Source organism: Python bivittatus, unplaced genomic scaffold, assembly GCF_059951505.1.
Source record: "Python bivittatus isolate LINGU-HERP-01145 unplaced genomic scaffold, Pbiv_v1 ctg000700_np1212, whole genome shotgun sequence".
Classification (NCBI taxonomy): domain Eukaryota; kingdom Metazoa; phylum Chordata; class Lepidosauria; order Squamata; family Pythonidae; genus Python; species Python bivittatus.
Genome location: NW_028277098.1, coordinates 5,076,936 through 5,090,998, shown reverse-complemented (window position 1 = coordinate 5,090,998; position 14,063 = coordinate 5,076,936). Strand labels below are relative to the sequence as shown.

General features: G+C 40.2%; 1 protein-coding gene across 1 annotated transcript in view; it reads left to right on the top strand.

Moving 5' to 3' along the window:
• ASTN1 (astrotactin 1) overlaps positions 1-14,063 on the top strand; it is a 213,028-nt gene that overhangs the window by 88,372 nt on the left and 110,593 nt on the right. Inside the window, exons 3-6 of the mRNA XM_088153813.1 lie at positions 1,115-1,508; positions 2,953-3,099; positions 6,772-6,879; positions 12,336-12,485. Coding sequence (XP_088009939.1) covers positions 1,115-1,508; positions 2,953-3,099; positions 6,772-6,879; positions 12,336-12,485 — 799 coding nt within the window. The remainder of the gene's footprint in view (positions 1-1,114; positions 1,509-2,952; positions 3,100-6,771; positions 6,880-12,335; positions 12,486-14,063) is intronic.

The window sequence follows — 14,063 nt, the reverse complement described above, 5'->3', positions numbered from 1 at the left end:
AAAAAAAAAAGGATTGGGATCACAGTAAAACCTAGAGTTCAAGTCCATTTAACATTCTTGTTAAAATCCCAACCTGGGTTGGATTCCTTATGCTGATTTTAGACTCTTAAACAAAAAAGCTGCCAGCTGGGCATTTAAAGTAATGTGTAGTTTGGCCCTGAAGCTTTGACTTTCTTCACAGCTGAAGTATATGACTGAGGTTGTGGTTAGTGCTCTATTCCGCTTTGATGATTTCATGAAAAAGTTATATGAGGGGAGAAGAAGACACATCTTGTAGAGAAAAGGATTAAACAGAAGTAATCTTTCCTTCTCTGCTTCCATAAGCCATTCTTCATCTGTAAAGGGAACAATATAGTTTGGAAATAATCTACAAAATCCTGTAGTCCAGCTGTCTGTTCAGTGCAGGCTCTACTGTCAATGGAAACTACAGTTTAATCTCCTGTGGACCTACAGAACACATCTCTGTGAGCTGGTGACATGGGCAGTATTCATTCACCCACAGCTCCATGGTCATTCCTTAGCACATTTGCAGAGTTGGTTAGATATACAAGAAAAATCTTGAAGGGGAAGGCACTGAAGATATATTTTACTCTTTAAAGTTGTAAGAATTCTGTTTACCATTGTCCATGAATACAGTGTTTGAACGACCTGGTGTCATCAACCACAAGGCTTTTGTAAAGGCTGCTTCACACGACAGACTTAATTTAATAGTTAATAAATTCTGAAGTTTATCTTGCATTGCTGATGCTGAGGACAGAATTACTATTCTGAAAATTAATTTTTGAATTCATTGTTTCATATGGCATGGAAGGCATTGGGGTAAATCCAACAGAAGGCCTTTCATTAGCAGATCTCTTAGAAATCAGTGGGAAATGCTCAACTGCACAGCTCCCATTCATTTCAATAATGCTGTCAGGGTTAGCGTCAACACCGATTGTGATTCTTTCCTTGATTAGTTCCATTATTAACCTTGAGGCATGGAACCTTGTTTTCTAAAATGGGGAATTCGAAATCTAATATCAAGTCATACAGAGTAAACGTGCAAGTGCTAACTGATACTGCAGTTGTATTGTGCCTGATCTTCAGGTTGTTTGTTTCATTGTGGTTTTCACAGGGAGGGATGATTGCCTTGCTGCTTTCCATCTTGTGTCTGGTCATGATTCTGTACACACGCCGGCGTTGGTGCAAGCGCCGTCGAGTGCCGCAGCCCCAGAAGAGTGCCAGTGCTGAGGCAGCCAATGAAATTCACTACATCCCCTCAGTGCTGATTGGCGGCCATGGCCGTGAGAGTCTGCGGAATGCCCGGGTGCAGGGCCACAACTCCAGTGGGACCCTGAGCATCCGAGAGACCCCAATCCTAGATGGCTATGAATATGACATTACGGACCTGCGCCACCACCTGCAGCGAGAATGCATGAACGGGGGCGAGGACTTTGCCAGCCAGGTGACGAGGACACTGGACTCACTGCAGGGCTGCAATGAGAAATCGGGCATGGATCTAACACCAGGTGGGACTTAGTCGTAATCAACATATGTTTACCTACACTTGCTGTGTGATTGGTTAAGTTATTAGGCATACGTTTAGTTCATTGTGTTTCAGTACCTTTGATGCATAGCTTATATTTGACCTAGTTTCTCAATACGACATGCTGGTATTTTGTTTTCAGACATTAATCCATCACTCTCCTGTTCTGTGTAGCATGGTTAAATATGGCCAGAGAATTTCTGGCCACACAATTTTGGACTGCCAGATTTCCTGCCTTCATTCCAATGGAAGGTGACTTAGAATAGCATTAACTGGAATGAAGAAATGAGGGATTTGCTTCAAGGAAAACATGGAGATGGTAGACCAGTGAATGAATGTTGACTATTATTGAAGAACATTAAAGTACTTAAAGTTTTTCTTATGGGATATTTAGTCATGTTTTTAATGTAAACAGAAATTCAGGTCATGGTTTTCTGTAGACCAGGCAAAGTTACTTGCTTTTATTAGCTCTTGTGTTTCAAGCAGTATACTACAAAAATCAAAGACATGTGGCATAGACCATTTCTGATGATCTGACAGGTGATAGACAGATTTCTGCATTAGCTTCTGTTTGGAAGCTAATCTGCCTGATGGTTAGTCTCAATATAATCGTATTCAAGTTACTTGCTGCTGTGCAGTAGTTACTTTTTTTTCCTGTGTTAAAAAGCTGACATGGGAGCACTTGAGGGAAATGAAAATCTCATGTGCCTATTGTTGACAGGGAGAGGTAAGCTCTCACTGACTTCAGCAGGTGTTTGTGTGTGTGCTTCAGAGGATGCAGAAGTATGAATGTAGCAGCTGCTTTAAGATTGCCAGATTTGTGCTCCCATTTCCTCTGAAGCAACTTCTGGAGATCCAAACTGAAGTGCTGCATATCCTTAATGCTTTGATCCTATAGGAAAGGCAGAGGGTTAACTCTCTCCCCCTCCCCCCAAATATTATGGATCTGATTCTCTCTGTTCCTCTCTCTCTCATTCCCCAGTTATTTTTTAAAAAACCCTAATTATACAAGACCAAAGAGGTGACCATCAGTGTCACTGTTTTTCCTCTGTGAACAGTGAGATATTTCAGCAGGAGCATCCATAACAATTTATAACTGGTTCAACTTTTGCAAAGCTATTCCCGCGGGAACTTTGTCTAGGCTTAATTCTTATTTTAAGACAATCCTTTTGAATATTTTTACCATTGGTATGCAGAGATATTGGGGAAAAACTGCAAGCCTGCTCAGAACATACAGATGGTTGGTTACAGTAGTGGGATCTAACTTCTATTGCCAGCTGGTCCATATCTAAAGATGTTCCAAATATTAATGCTTGGATAGCTGGAAATGAATACTTTTTTCTTCTTCTCTTCTCCCTATTCTTTTTCCCTTCCCTCTTTTTTGCCTCTTTTTCTCAAAGTTTTTACCTTAAATTCTTCCTGTTCAGGAAGTGACAATGCCAAGCTGTCCTTGATGAACAAATACAAGGATAATATCATCGCCACTAGCCCGGTGGACTCCAACCATCAACAGGCGACGCTGTTGTCTCATACATCTAGCAGTCAACGCAAAAGGATCAATAACAAATCACGAGGTACCATGTAGAGTTTTTTTTTTTCCTGAATAGAGATGGGGTGGGGTGGGGTGCAATCTGTAGGTTTATGAAATTGATGGGCAACCTTGAAACGGATCTAAGAGTATAACTAGTCTATTTGTTTCCACCAATAGCTAGGAAACATGCAAGGGTTGTGTTTGAATGTCACATTAAGGCATGGAATCAAGATGCAATTTAGATTAGGCTGAGAGCCACAGTAGAATTTAAATGGTGTGCCTGGGGTTTTACTCCAAAGCCAGAGTGGGGCCTGGACTACAGACCAAAATAAAAGCAATCATAAAATTAATTACTTGATACAATTCTCTTCCACTGATACGAACTATTTTGCGCATTCTACCTGGGCAATTATTCCTGTTTTTAGAGCCATCCAGCATTGTACTATTACAATATGATGGCAATTTTGTTTCTTTTTCTTTTTTAATACAATTTAAGGCATGAAAGTTTCTGTAATCCTTCTTATCCCCTAAAAACAGATAAACAAAAAGTAGACCCAACATTCCAGGTCTGTCCCTTCTGGTATCCTTATCGCAACTCTGGTGTTAAGCACAGGATGAAACTTATGATAGTGGCTAATATAGCACCCCTTCTCTTCTTCTCATCTTTTTCCTTTAACCACCCCAGTGTTGCAGAGGAGTTGTAAACTCTTCCTCCTCCTTCTCCATTCCCTGAAATCCTCAAAGATTTTTTTTTTTCCCTTGAAGCATTATAGGAAGTGCCCCACACCTATAATGGCCTCTTTTCACACCACCTTGCCTATCGCTACAGCTGATCTGCTTCTGCACAGTGGAAAGAGAAATAGTCTGAGCAGTTGAGAATTGTATCAACAACTTACATAAACCAGTTGCTGTGCTGCTTTTCCTCCTCCTTCCTCCTAAGACATATTCTTCAGATGGCTGGATAGATGAGGGTGGGAGGGAAAGGAAGGATAAGTGGGAGGAGCAAGGAGGTGAGGTAGCGGAGCAGTAGATTGGAAAGAGCTGCTTTGCCCATCCTACCACAGTTTGCTAACACTTTTGTGCATTGTTAAGATGTGGTCATGACTAAGGAGGTTCCAGAAAGCTGTGGGAAATTCATGCGGTCTGCAGTTTGTCTGTTTCTAGTTTAACATGACATGTGAACACAGACTTGTGGTGAGATAATGGTTGAAATCTGGTTAGGTAATCAGGAACTCTAACTATGGCTTGTTCTTGACTTACCTCTTTAAATCAGTGGTATGTGAGCCAATTGAACGGAGAAGGATGAGCAGAAAAATGTTGCAAACCCTTTAGCTTGTCATTTTCCAGCCCCATATCACTCTTCCTAAGATGCTTTTTCACCTGCTGGAAGAATATAGGTGTTAAAAAGCAACTGAAGAGGGGTGATTTTGAGCTGAAATAATGAGAAAGAAAAGGTTAAGGACCCCTTTGCAACAATCCTTGTTTTGTTGCCTTGCTTCAAAAAAAGAAGGAAGGGGGAGGGAAGGGAAGGGAAGGGAAGGGAAGGGAAGGGAAGGGAAGGGAAGGGAGAATCAATTAATCTGCACAATATGCAGATTGATAATCAAAAGGCTAACCAGAAGCATATTCCTGTATAAAACCCAGTCAAGTTTCAGTGGAAGTCTGTGCCTCTCAGCTCTTTGCTGTCCATCCTTTTTCCTGTGAGACTTCTGCAAGGCAGTTCTGCCCCATTCAGTCTCATCTGGAAGCTGACTGAGAGTTTTTATCTGCTGTTAGGTCACAAAGACATGCTTACCTTGATGCTGAACATTTTCCCTACTAAACTGGCAGAGGTTATGTCTTGAGTTTCTTTGAAAACTTCATCACAGATATCCTGGGAATCTTAGACATTCGTGCTAAGGCTATTATAGACTCAGTATATATTGCAGTTATGTTTTTATTCTGGCTTTTGGGATAGGACTGGTTGCTATTGGTTGCTGAGTTAAGTGTCTTTTGACATGAATGGGTCACTTCTGGTGAGAATTGAGCTGGATCTCCCTTGCAAGGATATGAATAAATTGAGATGGTCTGCCCTCCAAGACTTATAGGATCTAAGAGATTCCTGAACATTCTGGGAGAATTTTGCGGAGCAATAGCTGGCAATTCTGCCGCAGTTCTAATCTCACTGGTTAATAGTGAGCTGAAAAGGCTCTCTGACCCTACTACTCCTGAGCACTCTTTCTACTTATGGAGAGCCCAAATGCCTCTTAATTTAACTGAAGAACTCCAGGCACTAAAGCAAACTGGTTAATGGCTTGTTTGAGCTGAATTGATTGATTGATTGATTGATTGTCACCGATCAGAACTGAGTAGAATAGAAATAGTCGTAATAAATGCAGTAAATAAATAAATAATAAACAAACCAGTCAATAAGCGTACAACTGCATCTTCTGCATGGAAAGGATGGCACAGAAGAGGACTGACTTTGCTACCACTGCTGCATCTTCCAGGAACTGCCCAGCAGAGCTTCTTGGGTGGTGACTGAACAGGTGTATGGCTTGGGGCTTCTCCTTCATACCAGCCTGTCACTAGAGGGGCAGTTGGCCTCACTGATGTGCCAGTTGTTGACCCTACCTTGGTTGAGAAAGCTTAACATCAGTGAGATGCGTCATAATAACCTCTTGTTCGGATGACTGCAAAGCTCTACATATAAGAGTTACCCCTAAAGATAGTCCATGACTGTAACTGGTGAAGAATGCAGCTGCCCAGTTTTAAATTAGCTGGCTATATGGGACCACATAATACCAGTTCTTCTGCATCCGAACAAACAGCAAGTTATTAATAAGGGCCAGCCACAATCAACATTAACAAGTAAAACAAACAGTTAATAAACAAAAGCAATAAAATCAATATACACCATGATACATTTACAGTGGCAGTAAAAAATAACACTTCTGTCTATATCCCAGCCATCTAACTTGGCTAGGAAGATTTACAATAAATCATCTATCATTTGTCTATACTAACTGCCATTCTCAGTATCTACTCACAACCACTTCTACCAATCAATCTGCTTTATTAAATGAATAAGTTTTCAAACTTTTCTTAAATGTATCCAAAGATGTGTGGAGCCAGAGTAGAGAGAAAAGAGAATTCCATGATTGATTGCCTGTTCCTTGCCAAGCTCAAGCTAACATATTGACATTAGTCTGTGTAATCTTCATGGCTTAGAACCCAGGTACTTAAAATATTGTCCAAGAATCAATCAGCTAGAGAAACTGTTCATGGTTTTATGGTGGGCTTGGCTCACAGTGTGGTGGTCAGAAGTTCAACCATTTCAGTGGCAAAACCCCAATGTTGGAACTGTTTCTTGGGAGACGTTCAGTTGACTATACACTGTCTTCTTTCAGAAAATGCCTGAAGACATGCCTGTTCTCTCAAGCATTTGTAGAGAAACAACTTCTTCGACACCAGATTGATTTGCCTGTAATTTCCTTTCCTTTTTAGCAGAGCAAAGTTTCTTTTAATTTTTGTATTTATCGCTGGCTTTATTGTGCTGACTGTATTTGAGATTTCTTTTACTGTTTTCTTTTAGACCATATATATTCTCTGGAAGGAAGGGAATTAAATAAATGAGATAAACCTTTCCCGTAAAGTGGTGAGAATGTGAGGTGGGATATAAGGAATACTGTAATACTGATTTAGGCAATTGTTTCATCTCTGTTTTTCAACATAGCTGGCTCTGCATTTCTGAACCCTGAAGGGGATTCTGGAACAGAAGCAGATAATGATCCCCAGCTGACCTTTTACACGGATCCATCACGGAGCAGGCGGCGCAGTAGGGGTAAGAGGCCCCAGGAGAAGGAAGTAGCAAATACAGTAGGAAGAATGTGAAGTGGCTGAAGGGATTATGGTGCTAGAGGTCCTTCAAGACTAAGCATTCTCAGCATGTTCTAATCATGTCTGCCTTTTGTGCATGCTTAAATATTACCAGTAACCCCATTCCTGCTGTATTTTCTTATTATGGGGCACATTCTTAGTGGCTATCTTCCTTTCCACTGATGCTAATATGTAGTCAATAGGAGGTTTTTTCCTCTTTGTATTTGTTCACTGCCAATGCTATGGAGCAGAAGTAGGCAATTCTGCCATCCCTTTCTTCAGTGGATGAGTTGATGCAGAAAAGGTTTCCTCAAACAGGGAAAACCACCACTCAAGGCTAAAATGGGAATAAGTTTAAAAAAAATCAAAAAAGCCTAAATAATTTGGAAAGCCTAAATAATTTGAAGCCTTTCTTTTAAAAAGAACTCCCAACAGAACTGACACAATCCATCATATTTTCCAGACCGATAAACACATTTCTGTGATAGATTTCTCTCTGCATGAGCTGCCTGGATGAGATCTCTGAAAACCCAGCCCTGTTTGCATGTTACGCATCCCTAAGGCACTTAACTGCAGTGTCAAGGAGTTGGTTGTCATGGAGAAACTAACTCACTGAAAGAATGGAGTGGGAAGGAGGGATTAAATATTTTAAAAAGTATACATATTTTTCTTTGAACCAGGATCTCTTCTGGCCAGGCGCTAAGAATTGCTTCTTATAGTATAACTACACTTGAAGGCATTAGTGACTCGCAGACTGTCCCCCCATTAAATAATTCAGTAGGACCTAAAAAGTGTGCAAAGCATCTGGTGTCTCTCAACCAGACCCATTTTCCTTGCTCTCTACTATGATAGTTGGGCAGAAATGGAAACTGCTAGCCTACTCTGCTGTGTTTGGATGCCACAAAAGCAACTGGCCAAATAGTGGTATAGACAACATCTTGTTCTAAGACCCAAGGAAACTTATCAAAGACTAGATAGAACTGTAGAATTGATTAGTTTGAACGAAGGTTAGCTGGATTCCCTCTGGGGCAAGTTGTAAGACACAGCTCTATGTTATTTCAAGAATTGTGTGTCTGTAAGGGTGGCAAGTTCAGGAAATGAAAACCAATTGGATTTCTGAAACATAGAGTAATGTAACAAAATCTTGAAAGCCTACCAAAATAGTGGTTCTGCACAATTAATGTAATTAAGGCAAATTTACTCTGAGCTCTTTCTTATGCTTTCCCACTCCCCTGGATTCAAGAATCTCTTCTGCAATAGTTCTATTTCCTTCCTTAACTATCTTGCTGCCTTTTCTGTATTCCCAAGGTCTGTTAAGACCTTCCATCACATTGTTTTAGCTATCTAGATCAGTGTTTGTCAACCTTGGCAACTTTCAGATATGTGGACTTCAACTCCCAGAATTCCCCAGCCAGCTTTGTCACCTTTTGGCAAATAAGCTACAAATCAAATCCAAGTTATCAGTAGTACCTGGCTGGTCAGCTGTTCAGTGCAAAAGCAGCCAACTATTTGGGGGGGGGGGATTGGTTTTGCCTTTAATTTACCATTGTGTTGCCCTTTTAATCTTTTAGCGGTGATTGAGCAAAGGTAGAGACAGCAAGACATGTTCTTTTCTTTTACTAACTATGTAGAAATATAGACTTCAATTTAATTGTAGTACTTCTATTCTAGTGAATAGACCAGGTAGGTCCAATGAGTTATATGCACCTTCTCTTCTGCCAGACTACATTCTAGCAATTTCTGAAAAAGTGGCTGAGATTTTGTGCCATCACTTTTATGACTCATCAATGAGTACTCAAAACAATCCAATCAGTTTGCTGGTTATTTTGTGTTCAGCATCTATTGAATATTGTTCTGAATTTAAGATGGTATCATCTCTATTTTTTCTACTTCATATTTTGTTTTATCTCTTCTGCTGGCCTGAGGCTGTAATAAAATTACTCAGTCAAGATCCAAAATGCAGAGGCAGTGCAGAATAAGAGACACAGGCAAGCATTGTTATCACTCAATAATGTTCCGTTATGGTCTGCCTGGTGCTTGTGGAGCCATGCTACCTTGACCCATGAGTGATAGAAACCATTTTTACAGCTTTCCTAGATCATATACAAGTACTCCTCATTTACCAACTGCCTTGCATGGCAACCATTTGCAGTTACGACAGTGATGAAAAAGTAACTTTGTGATCAGTCCCCTCATTTATGATCTTCGCAGGTCTGCAAAGCAAAGGAAAACTGAACTATCATTAATGAATGAATGAATGAATGAATGAATGAATGAATGAATGAATGAAACAGTTGCAGTTTCACTTAGCAACCTCTTCACTTAATGACCAAGTTGCCAGTCCCAATTGTGGTTGCTAAACGAGGACTACCTGTATTTTTTACATTTTGTGAGAAAGGGTAGGGATTTATAAGAAGTTTTTTTTTTTTTTGTTATGTATACAGCTTCGCTATTATTTAACACTGATACAGCACCTCCAATATTCAAGGTAGTTCATGTAGATGTTGTAATTATCTGGAATGATCAGCATTTATTATCCTCATATACTGCAGATAAGAAGTAGAGGTATCACATTGTGGCTTTTCTGAGACAACTTAGCATAAATATATTTTAGCTAATATATTTTAAGCAGAAGAAAATTTGACCTAGTCATGTAATAAAATATATTAGCCACTAGGCTATGCCTGTGATTGAGATCACATTGTAAAAAAGCAATGTGGTTATTTTTGAACATATAATTACAGTAGCATTATCCGTACAGATTATGCCCTCTCTATTTTAACAAGGGATTTGAAACTGTTGAGGTATCAATAAATTATATGGCCATAAGCATTCTGGTCTAATCCTATCCTCTCCAAAGGCAGTCCTTTTTTGTTGTTTTTTTATGGTTCATTCAGTCTATTCATGGTCAGCCACAAAGCTCCTTGCTGAAAGACAAAATAATTTTGCATTATCCCAGCCCAGTGCTCATAATATAGATTATGCATATGAGTTCCTAAATGCTTTCAGAGAAGAAAACAACCCACGTCCATAGCAAAGCATTGCTGTCATTGTTTCAGCATGCAGGTTCTGGAGCCTAACTTTCCACTGAAGTTGCTGAGATATATTTGTGAACAAGGCAAGCAGTATTTGGATCCTTTTGACTCAGAAAGTGCCCAGTTCTAGTTAACTGGAAGCCAGCCACCTGTCCATCTGGATTTCAACTGCATTCTCATTTTTGGAGAAGGGATTGTATGCAGCTCACAGCTTGTTTCATTGGGAAGTGTTGTCTAGGCAGAAATCTGGTTTTTGTGCTTAAGATTCCTGGTAAATGGTTATCTTAAGAGCTGTAAGGTAAAGACCTGGAAAACACCAATGCAGTTTCGATATTTTTCTAATGATACTAATAAATTGCCATTGTTGGCTTTGTCAGTAGTTTGGCTGTCCTGAAAATCAGCAATATATGGTAACATTGTATGATTACATAAATGTAACAATTATCCACAACATCTGGACTAATCATGCATTAAATTTGATTGGATGAGTGCTTATACACACATGCACAGATATAAAACAAGGAGTGTATAAGTTTACACATGGAAATTCCAATTTCAAACTTCTACTAGGCTACATGGGAGAGAAGAGACAGGATATTCATTATTATTAAGAGAATCCTCATATTATGTATTCAACTGCTTTAGAATAAGTGTTTAGAATAGGTTCTTGTAAAAGAAACAGAGTAGTGGGAGGAAACAGGTTGGGGATAAGAAGATGCTATCACAGGACTGAGTAAAAGAAGAACAAAGTCAGAAAGAAACTTTTTGCTAAATATGTTCCTGGTATTTCAAATACCAGAGAGTATTTTTTTAACTGAACGGTAATAAAGTGAACATTAGAGGAGTAGGGTTTTTAAAGATTAGATATACTGAAAGGAAATGTACACTTAGCAAAATGTACACTTACACAAAAGCATAATAGACTAGAACTGGGTGAACAAAGTTTTAAGGAAAAGACAGAGGAATTAAAGCACAGATTTATAGTGGCACAAAATCAGGCACAGATGGTAATTCTTATGAGTTGTAATGGAAGCTAGTATGAAAATAATAAAGACATGACAAATAATTACCGTGATATAATTCATATATGAAGAAGAAATAAGAATATGGGCTTGAGGAACAATCCAGCAGAGCTATCAAGAAGCGAGAGCAAGCCAAGTGAGCATTTCAGGGTAGGGTGGCAGCCATCTCCCCCTCCCCGCAATGCTGAAGGGATCTCTACACTCTTCAGCTGCAGTAGCACCCCACTCGTGCATGGGATGAAAAATAATGGAAGCAAAAATGGTAAGCCCTGTTTGCGCTGTAAAGAAAACATTCCAGATGCTGATTGCAGAAGAGACATCTGGTCAAGGCAAGGGCAACATACCAAGAGGGGAACAATGACAGAAGAAGAATAAAAAGGATAAACATGAGAAAATGTCATCACTGTCTTTTGGTTTTGGGTGTTAAGACTAATGCAGAGTTTAAGTCTCAGCTTTATTTGCTTTGGCTGCTGAGTGTAAGGAATACAACTGTACCCCAGTTCCATCCATCAGTACAAAAGCAGTCCAGGTGGCAGAAGCAGACAGTGATTTTTGTTTTATTTGAAAGGAAAAAAACTCTGCTCAATCCGTGTGTTTTGAAACTCAACCATTTCTATTGATTTTTTTTTTTTTCAAGGAACTCATTTTACTTTCAGCATTTACTACAGAAATGTCCTTTAGGTAGTTGGCTAAAACATACCCAAGCAATCCACACAATTCACATTTCCTATGACCTGAGGCTGGATAAACAAGCCGCTAAGCATAAGAGCTTGTCTGTGGCTTCAGATTTTATGCGCTACCCTTCCAGCATATCTGAGCACTGCTTCTGCCCTGCTGGGATGTCACACCGCCTGTCAGAGAGAGTTGATGGCAAAATGCCTTGACACCGAGGGGAGGTGTAAAGAGGCTGCCACTCAGGAAGGCATGACTGAGACAAGAATGGATTCTGTTTGGAGAAAGGAGGCGGGCGGAAGCAGTCTATGGAGTATCATTAATTACTCTGGGGAACCTGATGTCTACACACTTGTGGGCTGGTAATGAGGGATACTGCTGTTCACAGCCACCAATTAGGGTACAGGCTGTTAACTGACACCACTTCAGGAAATTGCCCATTTCTAAATCTACACAGATGAACGAAACAATAAAGCAAGACTATTTCTCAGATGCCTTGTTCCCCAAAAAGAGTGACTATGTTTCACCTCAGTGTCTGCACCTCTTTCTGCTGACTGGTCAGAAGCCCAGGTTCATAAAAAGTCCCACCAGGAGCCATTGCACTAGCTCAGTGTTGTGGTCCTTGAGATAGGCAGTTTTGGATTCCATTCCATTGTGACTTCTTGTTTTATTCTTTCTCTCTGCCGTTTTAGTGGGTTCACCTAGGAGTCCTGTGAGCAAGACAACCCTGACACTCATCAGCATCACCAGCTGTATCGTCGGTCTGGTCTGTGCTTCTCACGTGAATTGCCCACTAGTGGTCAAGATAACACTTCATGTTCCAGAGCATCTTATTGCTGATGGTGAGCCAATCTTCCAATTATCTTGCCACTTCTGTTGTCAGATCAGGGTCAGGTATAACATGCGTGCTGATGATTGTTACTAGAGCATACTGTGAAATGTTGAAATACATTTACCCATTGGCCAGGTAAGAAAAGAACAACTGATTTTGACTGATCCTTCACACTGGCTTTTTCCCTACAGCATGTAACATGTCTTCATTAGTCTTCTCTGACCTGGCATCCTCCAGATTTGCTGGGATTGCAATTCCCAGGATTTCCAGCTTTTGACTCAAGCTGGAAATTCTACGTGCTGCAATCCCAACACATCTGGAGAACACCAAGTTGAGGAAAGCTGATGTCCTCCAAGCCTGTTGGCTGTTTACCTACTCCATTCCTGTTATTGTGGATACGTACATGAATATAGTCATGAATATATACATAGAGAACAGATTAGAATTTCTAATGGTCAACTTGTATTTGTTTATTTGTTTATTGCATTTCACTGCCTCCTGATACCTTCTGTTCTAATTAATGCAACTCCCAGAGTGTCGCACAAAGATCACTAGCAAGGCAGCATCTGCTCTCAGACATACAATTTAAAAAGCACAGCATTCCAAGAAAAGGGATGGGGGAGGTGGAAGAACACAGGAAGATTTCTGCATAAGATCTGCACTGAAATGTTCATAGTCAAAGCCTGGCTACATTTTTTAGAGTAGAAATAGTGCCCTCCCTGCCCAATTCATGTTGCCTCCAGAAAACTATATAAAATGTGCCTCTGGGTAGACTTCACTTGCAATCAAGGTCATAGCTACCTGAGCATGGTTCATATTGATGATTGACTTTGCGCAGAGCAGGATCCTGGCATTGATTTGGTGCCAACCCAGTCTGGCTCTTTAATTTTCCAGATCAGGTTCATCTGGGAGATTAATGTACTCTTAACAGTTTGTGGATCCAGGAACATAAGTAATCCTATGGAATTGTTTTCTACTTTACCATATTTATGTACATATTAGTTGCCCCCTTTCAGATTTGATATGAGTATTTCTCAGCCCCAGTAAGCTCTGAGAGACTGAGTAAAGCAAATTTTCATTATATATATTGTGGTGTTATGTTACTTGTATTATGATTTTAAATGTTGTAAGCCACCCAGAGTCACCACAATGAGATGAGTGGACATATAAATCAAATGCATGCATGCATGCATGCATACATACGTACATACATACATACATACATACCAGAAACCATTGCTTGATTCAGTGATTCTGGACAATTTTCATCAAGAGAAGGTAGTAGGCTTATAGCTCCAAAGGGCCCTGGAGGAAACAGATTATCTGGACCCTCTTTAGCCTGGATTCAGGCCAGTGTATAATACTGAGAGTTAGCCATATTTGTAGATGACCTCTGGCAGCCAGAGACAGGGGAGATGTCCAAATCCTCTATGATTTCTTGGTGGCTTTCAGTATCATCAACCATGGTATCCTTCTGGACTGTCTTAGGGGGGTTGTGAGTGGAGAGCACAGTGCTTTGGTGCTCAACAAGTTGGGGGAAGCTGTGACCATGAACCAGGAGTCCCTGTCCATGCTCTCTCATGCATCG